This window comes from Alosa alosa, chromosome 8 (genome assembly GCF_017589495.1).
Source record: "Alosa alosa isolate M-15738 ecotype Scorff River chromosome 8, AALO_Geno_1.1, whole genome shotgun sequence".
NCBI classification, from domain to species: Eukaryota; Metazoa; Chordata; class Actinopteri; order Clupeiformes; family Clupeidae; genus Alosa; species Alosa alosa.
In genome coordinates, this window is record NC_063196.1 from 36,327,560 (window position 1) to 36,348,886 (window position 21,327).

The 21,327-nt window shown below is 45.4% G+C and overlaps 2 protein-coding genes across 2 annotated transcripts in view; both read left to right on the top strand.

The window, feature by feature from the left end:
- The first annotated feature begins 1,922 nt into the window (after window positions 1–1,922).
- myct1a (myc target 1a) lies at window positions 1,923–8,229 on the top strand. Its single transcript, XM_048250628.1, is given in 3 exon segments — window positions 1,923–2,383; window positions 7,178–7,685; window positions 7,687–8,229. Coding segments are annotated over 3 exon segments (597 nt in total). The 5' UTR covers window positions 1,923–2,328; the 3' UTR covers window positions 7,721–8,229.
- Window positions 8,230–9,728: 1,499 nt separating this feature from the next.
- Window positions 9,729–21,327, top strand: part of serac1 (serine active site containing 1) — a 46,544-nt gene continuing 34,945 nt past the window's right edge. Inside the window, exons 1-5 of the mRNA XM_048250328.1 lie at window positions 9,729–9,910; window positions 10,299–10,389; window positions 10,610–10,621; window positions 13,043–13,073; window positions 14,485–14,627. Coding sequence (XP_048106285.1) covers window positions 10,299–10,389; window positions 10,610–10,621; window positions 13,043–13,073; window positions 14,485–14,627 — 277 coding nt within the window. The 5' untranslated portion in view covers window positions 9,729–9,910. The remainder of the gene's footprint in view (window positions 9,911–10,298; window positions 10,390–10,609; window positions 10,622–13,042; window positions 13,074–14,484; window positions 14,628–21,327) is intronic.

Here is a 21,327-nt window from a genome sequence, read left to right on the forward strand (position 1 = left end):
CATTTTATATTTCACTCAAATGTTTGCTTAATTTTTCTTCTGCTCCTCCTCTGAAAAGATTTGTTACACTCTGCTCTGAAAAACAACACGGGTAACTAGATCAGCCACAAGGGGCATATGTAGTTAACTAGATCAGCCACAAGGGGGCGAATGCAGTTAACTAGATCAGCCACAAGGGGCATATGTAGTAAACTAGATCAGCCACAAGGGGCAAATGCAGTTAACTAGATCAGCCACAAGAGGGCGAATGTAGCTAACTAGATCAGCCACAAGAGGGCGAATGTAGCTAACTAGATCAGCCACAAGGGGCATATGTAGTTAACTAGATCAGCCACAAGAGGGCGAATGTAGTTAACTAGATCAGCCACAAGGGGCAAATGTAGTCTTCCACAATGCAAAACTACATTTGGGAGGACATCACTCCCTTTGTGGACATGAGGCTAGAGGTCGCTCACTGGCCCCACATGAGGCTAGAGGTCGCTCACTGGCCCCACACCAACATGAGGCTAGAGGTCACTCACTGCCCCCACACCAACATGAGGCTAGAGGTCACTCACCGGCCCCACACCAACATGAGGCTAGAGGTCGCTCACTGGTCGCTCACTGGCCCCACACCAACATGAGGCTAGAGGTCGCTCACTGGTCGCTCACTGGCCCCACGCCAACATGAGGCTAGAGGTCGCCTACAGGCCGCCAAGGGGTAGCCTCTCCAGTTAGCAGTTCGTTAAACTGTTAGGTCAGAAAATGTCTAACGATAACGATTGGCTGAGGCGCCGTCGCTGCTGACAAAACAGCTAGAAAGCAGCTGATGCTGGGAGCTGGTCTTATGCTGGTCTTAGCTGATGCTGGTAGCTGGTCTTATGCTGGTCTTAGCTGATGCTGGTAGCTGGTCTTTGCTGGTAGCTGGTTTAGCTGGTCTTAGCTGGTAGCTGGTTTTAGCTGGTCTTAGCTGGTTTTCTTCCAGCTCTTACTGGTCTTTGTTGGTGTAGCTGGTTGGACCACCAGCTGGATATGCTGGCGTGATCATCTGAGGAAGCTGGTCATGCTGGTTTGACCAGCCTGTCGTGTGGGATACAGCTGGTGTAAATTGGTCATGCTGGTGACCAGCCTGTCAAGCTTGACATTGTTGGTGTAAGATGGTCATGCTGGTTTGCTAGAATGACCAACATAAGCTGGCAAGGCCAGTTAAACCAGCAATGTAGACCAGCAACACCAACTAAAATGACCAGTTTGAGGTGTTACAACAGGGGTATTAGGCCTCAGTGATTGGCTCAGGAGTCAAATGAAGCCTCAGTGATTGGCTCAAGAGCCGAATCAGAGCTCAGTGATTGGCCAGGGGCTGAATCAGGCCTCACTGATTGGCTCAGGGGCTTCAGAGGCCGTGCCAGAGCTCAGGGTTTGCTCTCCTGTCTGAGCAACAGCGGCTCTAGAGAACACAGGAACCAAGGACCGCCATTGGCATCGGGGCAGGAAACCTGAGGTGTGTGTGTGTGTGAGAGAGAGAGAGAGAATTTGAGACATCAGCAAATACTTTTGGTAGCCGGCCAAAATGAGTCCTTCAAATCGTTCATTTCATAAATCCTTTTTATTGATAGACTTTTATCCAAGCTTGTCCAACTCTTGTAAAAAGACACTTTTGTTGTGGATTAAGGAGTAAAGACACTCCGGCAGGAACTTTCTAACATTCCATTTATAAATCCCTTTTTGGAGGGGACTGGCTTTCTCAATCACTAATTAAGACTGAGAGGAGGAAATTACTCACACACACACACACACACACAGCCCTGAATCACCCCTTTGCGGAAAACTGCCCAGGGAAGATAAGAGTGGTTGCTAATTTTACACAGAAAGGCAGGAAATGGGAAATGGGACAGTGCAGCTTTCCTCTTCCACAAACAAGTGAAGCAGAGCACAGGGGCTGGGTTAAGGCTGGAGTGCAGCCTTGGAGAGAATCCTGTGGGCCGTGGGGACGGACATGGGCAGACAGAGAGAGAGAGGGAGAGAGAGGGAGAGGGAGAGAGGAAAAGGAAAGAGAAAGAAGGAAGGGAGGGAATCCAGAGAGAGGGAGCGGGAGAGAGAGGGAGCGGTGGAGAAACTTATTCACAGAAGAAGCCGAGAGAGTGAGAAGCAGAGTGTGAGATTGATGAAGAGTGTGAGATTGATGAAGAGTGTGAGATTGATGAAGAGCAGAGTGTGAGATTGATGAAGAGCAGAGCGTGAGATTGATGAAGAGTGTGAGATTGATGAAGAGTGTGTGAAGACGTGCCTGCAGACGGAACGGTGGAGGCCTGAGATTCCGTCTTGCCTTTGAGACTTCCGCAGCACACCATGACTGACAACAGCACACATCCCATCATGGACTTTCTGCATGCGTTCGATCTACGTGAGATACTTTCCTCCCTCTTCACTCTCCCCCTCACACACACACACACACACACACACACGTAGCATTACATCGACATGTGATATCTTATGACCACACCACTAACTGTTGTACTTTGTGTGAAACTAACTGCATAGCTCTGGCAGCAGCTGCTGTTTGAGGACAGAGAAACACATTTGAATAAGATTTCTGGAAAACTCTCTGCAGTTGTTTTTGTGTCCTTCCCAGTGTTTCCAAATGTCATTTCCAGATGAGCGCAGGCTCTCCCAGCCTCCTCTGTCCTCTGCCGATCTGCAGCAGCAGAGCAGATAGCCCTCCGTTATACTGCAGTTACGCTGGATTTGGTCACGTTGATGAATTCACCATTTTATTTTTTGTATCTTGTTTTAGCAAAAATGTAGAATTGGCAGAGCAAACCTTTTGTTTTTTAGTTTTGCCATGTCACCACGAAGCCTACAGAATTTGTTATGTTGTTATTCGTGAAGATTATTGTTCCAGTAATTCTGAAAGATTCCAAAAGAAAGCTGACTGTTTTGGATGAATGGCAGATCTTCGAGAGGTTAGAGCAGTGTTTCCCCAAACCAATGAAGGAAAGATCATTGAGAGGTCGGAGCCTAACCCTAACCCCAACCGAGGACAGAACCCTAATCCATGTTGTTTTCCCAAACTGTGTGCCACAGCATCCATATTGAAGTTTGTTTTTGCCCTTTATAATCATTAACAATTTGCCCTTTATAATCATTAACAATTTGCCCTTTATAATCATTAACAATTTGCCTGAAATTGTAGGTTATTGACATCACATCATAAAACTGTTTTTTATCAGAAAAAGAAAGTGGGGCAACAGAGAGATGGTAGGCTAGGGCAACAGGGCAACAGAGAGATGGTAGGCTAGGGCAACAGGGCAACAGAGAAATGGTAGGCTAGGGCAACAGAGAGATGGTAGGCTAGGGCAACAGGGCAACAGAGAGATGGTAGGCTAGGGCAACAGAGAGATGGTAGGCTAGGGCAACAGGGCAACAGAGAAATGGCTAGAGCAACAGGGCAACAGGGCAACAGAGAGATGGTAGGCTAGGGCAACAGGGCAACAGAGAGATGGTAGGCTAGGGCAACAGGGCAACAGAGAGATTGTAGGCTAGGGCAACAGAGAGATGGATGGTAGGGGCAACAGGGCAACAGGGAGATGGTAGGCTAGGGCAAGGGAACAGATGGTAGGCTAGGGCAACAGGGCAACAGAGAGATGGTAGGCTAGGGCAACAGAGAGATGGTAGGCTAGGGCAACAGAGAGATGGTAGGCTAGGGCAACAGAGAGATGGTAGGCTAGGGCAACAGAGAGATGGTAGGGGGCAGGCAATGGTAGGCAAACAGAGAAATGGTAGGCTAGGGCAACAGAGAAATGGTAGGCTGGGGCAACAGAGAAATAGGTAAGCAACAGGGCAACAGAGAAATGGTAGGCTAGGGCAACAGAGAAATGGTAGGCTAGGGCAACAGAGAAATGGTGCATAGGGCAACAGAGAAATGGTAGGCTAGGGCAACAGAGAAATGGTAGGCTAGGGCAACAGAGAAATGGTAGGCTAGGGCAACAGAGAGATGGTAGGCTAAGGCAACAGGGCAACAGAGATGGTAGGCTAGGGCAACAGGGCAACAGAGAAATGGTAGGCTAGGGCAACAGAGAAATGGTAGGCTAGGGCAACAGAGAGATGGTAGGCTAAGGCAACAGGGCAACAGAGAGATGGTAGGCTAAGGCAACAGGGCAACAGAGAGATGGTAGGCCCACTTTCTTTCAACAAACTTATGGTGAGGCTTTTGTATGGTTAATATCATGGTGGTGTGCCATGTGATGTTCTCATAGTGTGTGATGTTCTCATAGAGTGTGATGTTCTCATAGTGTGTGATGTTCTCATAGTAAATAGAGTGTGATGTTCTCAGAGTGTGATGTTCTCATAGTGTATGATGTTCTCATAGAGTGTGATGTTCTCATAGTAAATAGAGTGTGATGTTCTCATAGTGTGTGATGCTCTCATAGAGTGTGATGTTCTCATAGTAAATAGAGTGTGATGTTCTCATAGTGTATGATGTTCTCATAGAGTGTGATGTTCTCATAGTGTGTGATGTTTTCATAGTAAATAGAGTGTGATGTTCTCATAGTAAATGGAGTGTGATGTCAGTTTTACAACACTATAAGTAGAAAGCAGCTTTCCTGTAGTCATTACCATTAAAAAGAACAGCCTTCCTGCTGCGCCAGACAACATACCTGCACCAGATAATATACCTGTAGATTATATACCCTCACCAGACAATATACTTGTAGCAGATAACATACCTGTTCCAGATAACATACCTGCACCAGACAATAATCCTGCATCAGATAATATACCTGTACCAGATAGCAAACTTGTAGCTGCCGGCGGCTGCTTAGCCCCAAAGTGTAGCGCTGAAGCTGCCTCGGCTGGCGCTTAGCCCCCAAAGTGTAGCCAGAAGCTACCTGGCTGCGCTTAGCCCCCCAAAGTGTAGCGTAGAAGCTGCCTGGCTGCGCTTGGCCCCCAAAGTGTAGCTGCTAGAAGGCTCGGCTGCTTAGGCCCAAAGTGTAGCGCCTGTAGCTACCTGGAAGGCGCTTAGCCCCCAAAGTGTAGCGTTGTAGCTGCCTGGCTGCGCTAGCCCCCAAAGTGTAGCGTTGTAGCTGCCTGGCTGCGCTTATTAGCGCCCAAAGTGTAGCGCTGATAGTTGTTGCCTTTTCTATCCAGTAGGTGGCAGTCCAGGATAAGAAATAGCAGTTCAAGAAAATAAACTAAATAGTAGGAACAAAGAAATTAAAGCAGCATAGCATCAGTGTGGCTCATCTCTTTAAAGCTGCAGTCAGTGTGGCTCATCTCTTTAAAGCTGCAGTCAGTGTGGCTCATCTCTTTAAAGCTGCAGTCAGTGTGGCCGACGATTTCAAATGGAAAGTAGCTAAAGCTCCAAAAGTCGCTAAATGTCGCTAGATGACGCCACGCACTAATTTGCATATCAATTACGCCACCAGGTCGCGGAACCCCCCTCCAAAACCCCCAAAAAAAAAACCGCGGATGGCCCTTTAATTCCCCTTTACACCTGTTTGCTTTTCCTCCTAGGCCTACTGAAATAGGCAACTTTAAGAGCCTAATTTAAATATTTAATTTAACATACTTTGTATATTAGGGTAATTGATACACTTTACACTTCGGTACATCTTGTCATAATATACACCAGAATGAGCATTAAGTGGCTGAAAATCAGTCATTTCCAACCTATTCCCAACTGCTACCTTGCACAGCTTGAAGTCTGATTATAACTTCACCATAGGCTACACACAATTTAACCTTACAACAATGGCTATATTTTGGATTTATTTAGTTAATGTCACTCAGACAGACCAACATATTTTTTTTTCTCTCAGCCGACAGTCTGTCCTGCATTGACAACATTGAGGCGATACTAGGGCTGATACTAGGCCAGTCATTACTTTTATAATCATGGAGCAACGCTTTTGGGGCTTAAACAGGCATGAGACTCTTACACAGCACAGCCGAACTCACTGCTTACTCATATGAGTAAAAAAGGGACATTACATGCCATCACATCAGAGTCTCAAAAAGTCTCCAAGAACGCCAGGAAAAGTAGCTAGATTTGTCGCTAGTCGCTTTTTACAAAAAAAGTCGCTTGGGGGGTCTGAAATCTCGCTAAATATGGCGACAAAGTCGCTAAGTTGGCAACACTGCATAGAATACAAGTGCAAACGGAAATGTAATGTATGAAGTTATTGGGATGGAAATAAATGTAAAAAACAAAATTGAATGTCCGCACACTTGCTCCCGTTTTGCTTTTTCTTTAATTTCACCAAGTGAACGTTTTCGAGCTACACGCTCTTAGACATATTATAGTAATACACATATATGGAAATAAATGTAACCACCTTCTACATACCTTTGAAGACATTTTTTTTCTTTTAAGTGTGCAACAAATGTAGTCATTTTATTAAGGGAGTTTGTCGGTTAGTTAGTCGGTCATAGGGTAGGATCAGCAAAGCGTTAGCAAAGTTAACTAGCATTATTATCATCAGTGTGCTATCTCATAGGCCTAACTCCGGATTGTTTTGCATTGAGGTGCTACTCCAGACTTGACAAACTCTTATGGGAGCAACGGAAATTCCTTACTGCAGAAATAGTAGATTGATGCTCCTGTCAACAGTATTGGTCTGGGCGTTCTTTTTAAAACGTAGGCCTAGGCTAAATGTTTCATTCAAAGCAGTGCTTTCTCGTCTGCCTCCTTCAGTAACGAAGCGATTAATCAACGTTACATTTTTTAACGCGTTATTATTTCTGTAATTAATTAATCGAAATTAACACGTTATTTTGACAGCCCTAATTTATACATTAAGTTACATGTTATATAGCCTGGCTAGCACCACCACTTCTCAATGAGACGTGGTCTGGGAACCAAACGTTAATTTTCTCGTATTTGAAAAAATGCCCAGATCCGTTTATTGGGTGCCACGGATGTCTATCAAATGCGTCTGTGCATAGCTCATCATCGTCTTGCTTTCCCCTTGTTCTGTGATTGGTCCCCTATCTCAGGCTTAAAAAATTTGCTCCATGGTCTCCAGGCTGCCTTAGCAGCTGAATCAAATCGTGCGCAAGGCAGCATGGGAACACCCAGGCTACATGTTATATATATTAATGTAAGAAATTAACATTCCGTGGTGGTATCTGGTTACTAATTTGACCCCTGTAGTATGTGACCTTTTGACCCCTGTAGTATGTGACCTTGCCTCCGCAGGAGACCTGATTGTGGCGTTCTGCATGTCCATGGTGGTGGGGCTGCTCCTGGGGGCGCTGGTCTACATGCTGCTGACCTGGAAGGCCCGCCGGCGAGCCTCAGCAAGGATCACGTGCCGCCACACTCGTCCCAGCCGCTCCACGACCCGGTCGGCATCACCCCGCTCTCGTCAGGGGTTCCACCGCAGCAGCAGCGGCTACGATCGCCGTAGCAACAACAGCCTGGCCAGTGCTGCTTTCAGCTTCCACCGGCAAGGCTCCTCCCCCGAGGCAGACCCTCTCGGCCACAAGCCCAGCTTCCGCGCTTCTACCTTCCACCCGCTGCTGCAGGTGAGCCAGATCGCCCGGGAGGCGGAGGGGGTCAGCCAGACCACCCCCACCCCCGCTAACGCTAACGCTAGCACCACGTCCACCCCGCCCAACGCCAGCAAGCCCCGCCCAGACTCATTCTGGGGAAACAGCAGCCTCAGAGGCGCCCCCACCTCCCCCACACCCCCTCCCGCCCACGAGTGTCATACGTGCCTACCAGGAGACCTGCACCTGACGCACCTCTCTGCCACACGTCATATGCGCCTCCCACCTATGCGACTGTCATAGGCAGAAGACCTGTACCTGACACCCCCCGACATTGTCAAACGCACCTCCCGCCTACTAGACCATCAAACGCGCATACCGGGAGGCCTGCACCTGACCCTCCAAGAGCGTCATACCTGAAGGGCCAGCACACTGATGCAGCCAGGCCATGCTGGACCAATCAGACCGCTTCATTCAGAGGCTTCCAACAGACCCTCTGCCCTAACCCTAACCCTCTGGAGTGTGTGTGCATGAGTCTGCTGTATGGGTGCCTTAGCTCTAGTGTGTGTGCATGAGTCTGCTGTATGGGTGCCTTAGCTCTAGTGTGTAAGTGTGTGAGTATCCTGCTGTAGAATAGTGTGTGTGTAAGTGTGTGAGTAGCCTGCTGTATGGGTGCCTTAGCTCTAGTGTGTAAGTGTGTGAGTATCCTGCTGTAGAATAGTGTGTGTGTAAGTGTGTGAGTAGCCTGCTGTAGAATAGTGTGTGTGTAAGTGTGTGAGTCTATTCTACATAGCTCTAGTGTGTGAGTGTACCGGTGCCTTTAAATCTAGTGTGTATAAGTATATATACACGTGTGTGTGCGTGTTGATGTGAGGGGTAAAGTATGCAAGTCTTTAACTCTAGTTAGTATATATACACGTGTGTGTGTGCGTGTTGATGTGAGGGATGAAGTATGCAAGTCTAGAGAAAGATGGTGAAAGATTGGAGATATACACATAACAATAAATATGATTACATTTATAGTTTTGTATTTTACATAGTTTTGTAAAACTGTACTTTACATAAAATAGTTCATTCTGACTTGAATTGTTTTTAATTTATTGTGATAAAGGAATGACTTGGATATGGAATAAAGGGATGTTGCTATAGTAACATTGCTACAGTATGATGATAATATCCAGACAAATCAGATGTCATACCAGTGGTGTGCCACAGTGGTCTGCTGTTGGACCACCATTACCTTTCATTTCACTTGTTGCAAATATTAATAATGTAAAATGTTAATAAAATGAAGGAAGAAGTCTAACTGAATAAATAAAAAAGTGTTTAGAGCACAACTGAAAAATGGTGTGATGTTTGTGTGCAGCAGGTGGGTTAGCTAGGGTCAACACTGGAAATGAGCAAAGCACTACTGAACCCTAGCGGGTGGGTTAGCTAGGGTTAACACTGGGAAACCCATGAGCAACGCACTACTGAACCCTAGCGGGTGGGTTAGCTAGGGTTAACACTGGAAATGAGCAACGCACTACTGAACTGCCAGATCTGCCCCCAGTAGGCTAGTGGTCCACCAGCCTCCTGCTACCTGGTTTGTGTGAGTTTATGAACACAATCATTAATTTGATAACCTTAACATTACGTGACTTCATATTCTGTTAAAGTTGGCAAGTCTGACAGATTGAGGGGACTTAGCTAAAATTCATGTTTACAACTCTCATGCCCCTCCCCACTACCACCGAGCACCCTCTCATCGAGTTTGTGGTCGTCAGTGCCCAGACTGTGATTGACAGTCCTCACACAGCCCTGCTCTGATTGGACTAGAAGAACTGAGAACTGTGGATTTTGCAAAACAAATAACAGGCTCTAGGTGGAGGTGTTTTTTTTTTTTTTTCTTTTCTAAAACCGGCTGATTTATGTTATTCTGTCAGAGATAGTCAGTTTCAGTAAATATGATCAAAACAATCTTGCCAACTGCAGCTTTAATTTAAGAAGATTTGGACTTATCTTAAGTCAAATAATATTACAAGAAAGGTCAGAGTAAGTATCCCTATACTACCTAGATTTTTAATCTTAATATAAGATAACACAAGGCAGCCTATGACTTTTTGCAGTAGGCTCTTATTTCACCACTACACCCCTGACTACACCGGCCGAACGTTCCAGAGTTGGTCTACGAGCAAGAGCTGGCCAAAAAAGTAGGATGACGGGAAAATAAGATCAGGGAATTTAAGAATAACCTGCTTTAAGCACACTATAAATGAGGAAAGCTGTAGCGACATGTTTTCTTTGCCCAAATATTCCATACATCACGGTAAGTATGACGTGTAATTTGTGAGACTGGTGTTTATCTACACCTATGCAGAGTGCGGCGAATAGAAGGTTAGATGTGGAAAGTCTCATTTTCCTTCCAGAATAAAGTGGTTTAGAAACCCATCCAAACAAGGTAAAGACAACACACAAGGCTGTGCCTAAGCCGGACGCTGGCAGTAGAGTTGCAGAAAGCTCTGACTGGTTCAGATTGCCGATCGAGTTTCTAGGCTAACAGTTATCCTAATGCTATCAGCAGCAGATTGTCATTTGTGATTCACGTATTTGTTTCTCTTTAACATCCAAATCCAAACTGATAACCTATCTTGAAATGCTACCATATTCTTTACCATATGAAGCCATTAAACAGAACTCTTTTAGCTGTGTACCATGGTACCCCACACTGACACTACAGCCAGCTAGGCTACGTTACTGCTCATAGGTCATCCGTTATGTCATGCAACATGTGCGGTACCGGCATAACAGTTACACTAACGGTACAGTATAATTGCTTGTATTCGTAGATGTCTGTTGCTGCCTTGCGTATGATCCGATGTAGGAGGTTGACAACGGCTGGGCCAGGAGTAAAGAGAGCCGTTCCCTGGAAGGATCTCAGTAAGTTTTTGAAACGGCGCCCGGCAGCGAATATATCTTACTTCCCTATATTTCAGAGCAGTCAGTTTTGTGTTGTATTTTATTGAGGTTTCTTAATAATAAAAACGAACTACACACAAATGTGCACAACTCCGATAACCTATATTGAGTGACCTGTTGATGTTCCATTAAAGGCATTCTAAGCAAGTTTTCTTTTTTTACCTTAAAACTAACATGTAAGGGAGAGTGGCACGTATTCTCATACCCTACCCGTTTACTGTGAACCAGCTAACTTCACTCTCCCTCGAACTGGAGAATTATGAATTCCTGTACAACAGTTGTGCAGCGTACTACCCAGATAGCAAAATCAAATTGGCAGATAGCAGACCGCTGGTGATATGCCGCCGGTGGCCCACCATCTCTTTAAAGCTGCAGTCAGTGTGGCCAACTATTTCGAATGAAAAGTAGCTAAAGCCAGCTCCAAAAGTCGCTAAATGTCGCTAGATGACGCCACGCGCTAATTTGCATATTAATTAAGTCAGCACGTCGTACCCCAAAAAAACCAAACGGTAATGGCCCTTCAATTCCCTTTTACTCCTGTTTGCTTTTCTCCTACTCATATAGGCAGCTTTAAGAGCCTAGTTTAAATATATTTGATTTAATATACTTGTATATTTATTGATAGGCTACACTTTACTTTCTGTAGCCTATCATCTAGACTACACTAGCATCAGGTGGCTGAAAAGCAGTCATTTCAACCTATTCACTGCTGCATCTGCTTTGCACTGCTTGAAGTCTGATTATAATGTGACCATAGGGTAGCCTACGCGCCAATGTACCCTTACGGCAATGGCTATATTTTGGATATAGTTAGGCTACATAATATAGGCTTAAATGTCACTTTCGGACAGAGCGATAGAATTTTTTTTTTTTTTTTTTTTTTTTTACTCAGCCGACAGTCCTGCATCAACTTGCATTGACAACATTGAAGCTAGGCCTACATAGCCTAAGCGAATGCTATAGGTTTTTCTACCATTCACTGCTTTGCTTGTGAATGAAGTTGTAGGCTAGCCTACTTCCTTTGTTCAATTGTTGAACAATGCTGGCAAAAGCGTGTCCCTGTTTCCCTGTCATCATGTCATTGCTCTCGCCTCGTTGACTGTTGTAATTTCAGCCCGAAGTTGCTGCGCCTTCCAATGGCGTTGTCTGAGCTTAGATCTATAGAACATCTACTTCCTTGTAATAAAATGGGCTGATACTATATAGGCCAGTCATTCCTTTTATAATCATGATGCAGCGCTTTGGGCAAAGTCGCGATGTAATTCACTAATGAAACAGGCATGAGGGGAGATTTTCTGGCGTTTCAACAACGAAACAGAGTTTGGCATCTTTGCGAGAAGATTTTCTCACGCTTTAAGCTGCTGCTGCAGTCAGCCTGGGCAAACCGAAGGATAGCATAGAGAAAACAAAAGTAAGCCAGACACACGAAAAAGTAAGCCAGATTTGTTGTCAGTCGCTAGATATACTTTTCAGTTGCCAGAGGCGGCCAGAAGTCGCTAAATCTAGCGAAAAAGTCGGCTAAATTGGCAACACTGGCTGCAGTTGGCAAGATTTTTTTGATCATATTCACTGAAACCGACACTATGCTCCGACAGAACAACATAAATCAGCCGGTTTTAGAAAAACCCTGCTCTTCTACCTCCACCTGTTATTTGTTTTTGCAAAAATCCACAGCTCGGTTCTTCTGGTCCAATCAGAGCAGGGCTGTGTGAGATCTGACTGTCAATCACAGTCACAAACTCGATGAGAGGGTGCTCAGTGGTAGTGGGGGAGGGGCATGAGAATTGTAAACATTCAAAATTTTGGCTGTCCCCTCAATCTGTCAGACTTGCCAACTGCAGCTTTAAATTTAACTTGTCATGAATATTAAGAAAAGTTAATAAAATGATATATGGAGTATAACTGAAGAAATGAAAAAGATTTTAGACCAATAGTGGCAAAATATTGGGCAATTTGTCTGCAACCCAGCCAGTGGACCACCGGAGAACCGATGAGCAAAATGCCAGCGGACGCCAGCTATGTCCCCAATGGACCGCCAGCTATGCCCCCAATGGACCGACAGTGGTCCACCGGCTATGCCCCCAATGGACCGCCAGCTATGCCCCCAATGGAACGACAGTGGTCCGCCAGCTATGCCCCCAATGGTCCGGGCCAGCTATGCCCCCAATGGACCGCCAGCTATGCCCCCAATGGACTGCCAGCTATGCCCCCAATGGACCGACAGTGGTCAGCAAAAGTCATGTTACTTTTGTGTGAATGCATTTCAAAAGTCCTGTTACTTTTATGTTAATGCATTTGAGGCGAGTTATCAATTATTTTTTATTTGAGGTCATTGTGTGCTTTCCCAATATCAAGGCTGATTTCAACCTAAATCGATGGGACAATAGAGATGCAAAAAGGGGATTGACTTTGAAATCTTAAAGGGCAGCGCCAAAACAATGGTTACATGATAATGGAAAAGCATTTGTTGAATTCAGTGCTTACAGTACAGATATCCGTACATCATATTCTTTATTTGCTTTTCCAGCTTTTCCATCTTTCCACCATAAAAAAATGTTAAATACAAATATTCTGCCTTTTTCCTACTGTCTCCTTTCTTTATCAATCAGGGAAGATATAAAGGTCACTGGAGCTGTTGTCTTTGGGTGAGTGAGCATCAGCTTCTGCTTTCTTTTTGTGTGAGGTAACTTCACACTAACTCACTTCTTACACACGCTTGTTTGTGCGCTGACATTAGTTTTGTATGTGTTTTAAGTTAGACTTGTGTATCGTTGCACTGATGTTAGTTTTGTGTGTGTTCTCACATTAGTCTTGTGTGTACGCTGGCATTAGTTTTGTGTGTGCTGACGTTAGTTTTGTGTGTGTGCTAGCTGTTGAGTAGTTGTAGTTTTGTGTGTGCGCTAGCTGTTGAGTAGTTGTAGTTTTGTGTGTGCGCTAGTTGTAGTTTTGTGTGTGTGCTAGCTGTTGAGTAGTTGTAGTTTCATGTGTGTGCTAGCTGTTGAGTAGTTGTAGTTTTGTGTGTGCGTGCGCTAGTTGTAGTTTTGTATGTGCGCTAGTTGTTGAGTAGTTGTAGTTTTTTGTAATGTAGCTAGTTGTAGTTTATTATTAAGCTAGCTGTTGAGTAGTTGTAGTTTTGTGTGTGCGCTAGTTGTAGTTTTGTGTGTGCGCTAGCTGTTGAGTAGTTGTAGTTTTGTGTGCGCTAGCTGTAGTTGTGTGTGTGTGCGCTAGCTGTTGAGTAGTTGTAGTTTTGTGTGTGTGCTAGTTGTAGTTTTGTGTGTGTGCTAGTAGTTACTCAAAGCTTGTAGAAACTGCTGTGTGGTTGCACCTGTGTAACTGAAAGCTGAAGAGCACACACACCCTGTTCTCCCCCACACACACACACACACACACACACACCCTGTTCTCTCCTCCACACACACACACACACACACACACACACAAACACACACACACAACCTGTTCTCTCACACACACACACACACACACACACACACTGTTCTCTCCTCCACACACACACACACACACAAACACACACACACACACCCTGTTCTCTCCTCCACACACAGACACACACACACACACACACACACAACCTGTTCTCACACACACACACACACACACACACACACACACACACACCCTGTTCTCTCCTCACACACAGACACACACACACACACCCTGTTCTCTCTTCCACACACACACACCCTGTTCTCTCCTCCACACACACACACACACACACACACACAGCCCCTCCTCTGCCCGTGGAGAGGCAGCGTGTTGATCCTGTGATGTGCTTGTCTGTTGATCTCCTGCGATGTGCTTGTGTCTGTTGATCTCATGTGATGTGCTTGTGTCTGTTGATGTCATGTGATGTGCTTGTGTCTGTTGATCTCCTGCGATGTGCTTGTGTCTGTTGATGTCATGTGATGTGCTTGTGTCTGTTGATCTCATGTGATGTGCTTGTGTCTGTTGATGTCATGTGATGTGCTTGTGTCTGTTGATGTCATGTGATGTGCTTGTGTCTGTTGATGTCATGTGATGTGCTTATGTCTGCAGAGGCTGCATTTTCATCACCTATGAAGTAACATCCCTGAGCAAAGCTGTGACCATCGACACCCAGGCCATCCTTCAAGAGAAACACAAATCCTACATCTATCTCAACTCCTCGTCCCTGACGGAGCCCGAGACCCTTGCCACTGGTACAGTGTTCTTTCTTTATCTTTCTCACTTATAATACACATGATGATGTAGAGATAATTTAGCCCCTGTAACTATCCTGTGTTATCCATGTTACGCTTTTGCACAGCTGTGGTTACAAACTCTCCACGTCATTACTAGGGCTGTAATCTCGTCATTACTAGGGCTGTAATCTCCCGTCATTACTAGGGCTGTAATCTCCCTCGTCATTACTAGGGCTGTAATCTAGGTCATTACTAGGGCTGTAATCTCCGCGCGTCTACTAGGGCTGTAATCTCCTCAATACTAGGGCTGTAATCTCCTCATTTACTGGGGTGTAATCTCCTCGTCATTACTAGGGCTGTAATCTCCATTCATTACTAGGGCTGTAATCTCCACGTCATTACTAGGGCTGTAATCTCCTCGTCATTACTAGGGCTGTAATCTCCTCGTCATTACTAGGGCTGTAATCTCCACGTCATTACTAGGGCTGTAATCTCCACGTCATTACTAGGGCTGTAATAGGGCTGTAATCTCGTCATTACTAGTCAAGTCAAAGTCAAGTCAGTTTTATTTTAAAGCGCATTTAACATGCACATAGTGCAACCCAAAGCTCAACAAACAAGACACATAACAAGACAAGCGATGCGGATGGATCGGGCGAGTCAGCCAGCGTGCCATGACATCAAAGACATGACAAATACATTTTAAAAATAACAAATACAAAAAAATGCTGGGCGCATGCTGGGGCTGTAATAGGGCTGTAATCTCCACGTCATTACTAGGGCTGCAACGATTAGTCGAGAACGTCGATGTGGAATTTTATTGTTGACGTGTGAAAGTCATAATAGAGTCTTTGGCTTCTTCTGCAAATGTTCAATAACGTGAATGATGGAGGCAGCGTGAAGTGATGGTGATGTGATGGTGAAGTGATGGTGAAGTGATGGTGAAGTGATGGTGATGTGATGGTGATGGTGAAGTGATGGTGGTGATGGTGAAGTGATGATGAAGTGATGGTGATGGTCATGGTGATGGTGATGGTGATGGTGAAGTGATGGTGAAGTGATGGTGATGGTGAAGTGATGGTGATGGTGAAGTGATGATGGTGAAGTGATGATGAAGGATGGTGATGGTGATGGTGAAGTGATGATGGTGAAGTGATGGTGATGTGATGGTGATGGTGAAGTGATGTGATGGTGAAGTGGTGGTGATGGTGAAGTGATGGTGATGTGATGGTGACGTGATGGTGATGGTGATGATGGTGATGGTGATGGTGATGGTGATAGTGATGGTGATGGATGGTGAAGTGATGATGATGGTGATGATGGTGGTGATGATGGTGATGGTGAAGTGATGGTGATGGTGGAAGTGATGATGAAGTGATGGTGATGGTGATGGTGATGGTGATGATGATGAAGTGATGGTGATGGTGATGGTGAAGTGATGATGAAGTGATGGTGAAGTGATGGTGATGGTGATGGTGATGATGGTGATGATGATGAAGTGATGGTGAAGTGATGATGAAGTGATGGTGATGGTGATGGTGATGATGATGGTGATGGTGAAGTGATGGTGATGGTGAAGTGATGATGATGTGATGGTGATGGTGAAGTGATGATGATGGTGATGGTGATGGTGATGGATGGTGATGGTGATGTGATGGTGATGGTGATGGTGATGATGATGTGATGGTGAAGTGATGGTGATGGTGATTGATGATGATGTGATGGTGATGGTGATGGTGATGGTGATGGGGATAGTGATGGTGATGGTGAAGTGATGGTGATGGTGATGGTGATGGTGGGATGGTGATGGTGATGGTGATGACGATGGGGGATGGTGATGTGATGGTGATGGGGATGGTGATGGTGATGGTGATGGTGATGGTGATGGGGATGGGGATGGTGATGGTGATGGTGATGTGATGGTGATGGGGATGGTGATGGAGGTGATGGGTGATGGGGATGGTGATGACGATGGTGATGGGGATGGTGATGGCGATGGTGATGGGGATGGTGATGGTGATGGTGATGGGGATGGTGATGGGGATGGGGAGGATGGTGATGGGGATGGGGATGGTGATGGGGATGGTGATGGGATGGTGATGGGGATGGTGATGGGGATGGTGATGGTGATGTGATGGTGATGGGGATGGTGATGGTGATGTGGTGATGGTGATGGTGATGATGATGGTGATGGGGATGGTGATGGTGATGGTGATGGGGATGGTGATGGTGGATGGTGATGGTGATGGTGATGATGCGATGGTGATGGTGATGGTGATGGCAGGGGGTGATGGTGATGGGGATGGCTGGGGTGATTCTGATGGTGATGTTGAAGTGATGGTGGAAGTGATGGGTGATGGTGGAAATTGTTGGTGAGTGATGATGAATTGTGATGATAATGGAAGTGATGATAGGATGGTGATGAAGGTGAAGTGATGATGATGTATGATGTTGATGGTGAAGGATGGCAGGAAGTGATGTGTGGTGATGTTGAAGTGATGGTGATGGTGAAGTGATGATGAAGTGATGATGGTGAAGTGATGGTGATGGTGAAGTGATGGTGAAGTGATGATGGTGAAGTGATGATGATGGTGAAGTGGTGATGGGACGGTGATGGTGAAGTTATGGTGATGGTGAAGTGAAGGTGATGGTGAAGTGATGGTGATGGTGATGGTGAAGTGATGGTGAAGTGATGATGAAGTGATGGTGATGGTGAAGTGATGGTGAAGGTGAAGTGAAGATGATGGTGGCGGATGACAGACGGATGGTGAAGTTATGGTGATGGTGAAGTGAAGGTGATGTGATGATGGTATGATGATGAAGTGATGGTGATGGTGAAGTGATGATGATGGTGAAGTGATGATGAAGTGATGGTGAAGTGATGGTGATGGTGAAGTGATGATGAAGTGATGATGGTGAAGTGATGGTGATGGTGAAGTGAGGTGATGGGTGAAGTGAAGATGATGGTGAAGTGATGATGAAGATGATGGATGGTGATGGTGAAGTGATGGTGAAGGTGAAGTGATGATGATGGTGAAGTGAAGATGATGGTGAAGTGATGATGGTGACGTGATGGTGAAGTGATGACAGAAGAAGATGATGGTGAAGTGATGATGAAGACAGATGGTGGAAGCGGGATGGGTGATGGTGAAGGATGGTATGTGAAGGAGGATGATGGTGAAGTGAAGATGATGGTGAAGTGATGATGGTGACGTGATGGTGAAGTTATGGTGATGGTGAAGTGAAGGTGATGGTGAAGTGATAATGAAGTGATGATGGTGATGGTGATGGTGAAGGTGAAGTGATGATGATGGGGAAGTGATGTTGATGGTGAAGTGATGGTGAAGTGATGGTGGTGATGTTGAAGTGATGGTGATGGTGAAGTGATGATGAAGTGATGATGGTGGTGATGGTGATGGTAAGTGATGGTGAAGTGATGTGATGGTGAAGTGATGATGATGGTAGTGATGGTGACGTGATGGTGATGGTGAAGTGAAGGTGATGGTGATGGTGAAGTGATGGTGAAGTGATGATGAAGTGATGGTGATGGTGAAGTGATGGTGAAGGTGAAGTGATGATGATGGTGAAGTGAAGATGATGGTGAAGTGATGATGATGAGTGATGGTGAAGTTATGGTGATGGTGAAGTGAAGGTGATGGTGAAGTGATGGTGATGGTGATGATGGTGAAGTGATGATGAAGTGATGGTGATGGTGAAGTGATGATGATGGTGAAGTGATGATGAAGTGATGTGATGGTGAAGGATGGTGAAGTGATGATAAAGTGATGGTGATGGTGAAGTGAAGGTGATGGTGAAGTGATGATAGTGATGGTGATGGTGAAGTGATGGTGATGGTGATGATGATGAAGTGATGATGGTGAAGTGATGATGAAGTGATGATGGTGAAGTGATGATGAAGTGATGATGGTGAAGTGATGATGAAGTGATGGTGAAGGTGAAGTGATGATGATGGGAAGTGATGTTGATGGTGAAGTGATGGTGAAGTGATGGTGATGGTGAAGTGGTGGTGAAGTGATGATGATGGGAAGGAGGTTGATGGTGAAGTGATGGTGAAGTGATGTGATGGTATGATGGTGATGGAGACGCATGATGGTGAAGGATGGTGATGGTGACGGAGCGGTGAAGGATGACAGCGATGGTGATGGTGAAGTGATGATGAAGTGATGATGATGGTGAAGTGATGGTGATGGTGAAGTGAAGGTGATGGTGAAGTGATAATGAAGTGATGATGGTGATGGTGATGGTGAAGGTGAAGTGATGATGATGGGAAGTGATGTTGATGGTGAAGTGATGGTGAAGTGATGTGGTGGTGATGTTGAAGTGATGGTGATGGTGAAGTGATGATGGTAGAAGTGATGGTATGGTGAAGTGATGATGAAGTGATGGTGATGGGTGAAGGATGTGGAAGGATGCAGATGGTGAAGGGAAGGTGATAAGATGTAGGATGGTGAAGTGAAGGTGATGGTGAAGCGATGGTGATGGTGAAGGATGGTGAAGGATGGTGATGGGTGGCTGGAGGATGGTAAATATTAGCGATGGTGATGGTGAAGTATATGCGAAGCTGAAGGTGATGGTGAAGATAATGAAGTGATGATGGTGATGGTGATGGTGATGAAGTGGATGAAGATAAAATGGATGTTGATGGTGAAGTGATGGTGAAGTGATGATGTGGTGGTGATGTTGAAGTGATGGTGATGGTGAAGTGATGATGAAGTTGATGATGGTGAAGTGATGGTGATGGTGAAGTGATGATGAAGTGATGATGGTGAAGTGATGATGATGGTGAAGTGATGTGATGTGAAGTGATGATGATGGTGAAGTGGTGGTGATGGTGAAGTGATGAAGGTGATGGTGATGGTGAAGGTGATGATGAAGTGATGGTGATGGTGAAGTGATGGTGAAGGTGAAGTGATGATGATGGTGAAGTTGGGATGATGGGTGAAGGATGATGGTGATGGATGGTGAAGCGCGGTGATGGTGAAGAAGGTGATGGTGATGATGGTGAAGGATGATGAAGTGATGGTGATGATGAAGCATGGTATGTGAAGTGGATGATGATGGTGAAGTGGATGATAAAGTGATGGTGGATAGGAAGGTGAAGGTGATGTGAAGTGATGATGAAGAAGGCAGCGATGGTGATGGTGAAGTGATGGGTGATGGTGAAGTGATGGTGATGGTGAAGGATATTACGTGTTGATGACAAAGTGAAGGATGGGTATTGACATGAAGGATGGTGATGGTGAAGACGACGATGATGGTGGAAGTTGACGGTGAAGGATGATGAAGTGATGGTGATGGTGAAGTGATGGTGATGAAGGTGATGGTGATGGTGATGTGATGATGAAGTGATGATGGTGAAGTGATGATGAAGTGATGGTGATGGTGAAGGTGAAGTGATGATGATGGGGAAGTGATGTTGATGGTGAAGTGATGGTGAAGTGATGTGATGGTGAAGTGATGGTGAAGTGATGATGATGGGAAGTGATGTTGATGGTGAAGTGATGGTGAAGTGATGATGGTGAAGTGATGGTGACGATGATGGTGAAGATGATGGTGAAGTGGTGGTGATGGTGAAGTGATGGTGATGATGGTGAAGTGATGGTGAAGATGAAGTGATGGTGAAGTGATGGTGATGGTGAAGTGATGATGGTGAAGTGATGATGAAGTGATGATGGTGAAGTGATGATGATGGTGAAAAGATGGTGATGGTGAAGTGATGATGATGGTGAAGTGATGGTGACGTGATGGTGATGGTGAAGTGATGGTGAAGTGATGTGATAGTGAAGTGATGGTGATGGTGATGGTGAAGTGATGGTGACGTGATGATGGTGAAGTGATGGTGAAGTGATGATGACTGGTGAAGTGATGGTGATGGTGAAGTGATGATGGTGAAGTGATGGTGACGTGATGGTGACAGTGAAGTGATGGTGAAGTGATGTGATAGTGAAGTGATGATGAAGTGATGGTGATGGTGAAGTGATGATGATGGTGAAGTGATGATGATGGTGAAAGATGGTGATGGTGAAGCGACGATGATGGCGGAAGGATGGTGACGATGCATGATGAAGGATGGTGAAGCTGATGGTGATAGTGATTTGACGGTGATGCGATTGCGATGGCAGTTAGTGAAAGGATGGTGATGGTGATGGTGGAAGGATGGTGGTGGTGGTAAGATGGTGAAGGATGGTGGTGGTGGTGGTGGTGATGGTGAAGGATGGCAATGGTGAAGGATGGTGATGGTGAAGGACAGAAGTGATGATGAAGGATAAGATATTTATGAAGACATGGTGAAGACATGAAGGATGGTGAAGGTGAAGTGATGGTGATGATGAAGTGATGGTGATGTGATGGTGAAGTTATGGTGAAGTGATGGTGGTGGTGATGGTGAAGTGATGGTAATGTGATGGTGATGGTTGTGATGGTGGTGATGGTGAAGTGATGATGAAGTGATGGTGGTGGTGATGGTGAAGTGATGGTGAAGTGATGATGAAGTGATGGTTATGGTCATGGGATGGTGATGGTGAAGTGATGATGAAGTGATGGTGATGGTGAAGGTGAAGTGATGATGATGGTGAAGTGATGGTGATGGTGAACTGATGATGAAGTGATGATGATGGTGAAGTGATGATGAAGTGATGGTGATGGTGATGGTGATGGTGATGGTGATGGTGAAGTGAAGGTGATGGTGAAGTGATGG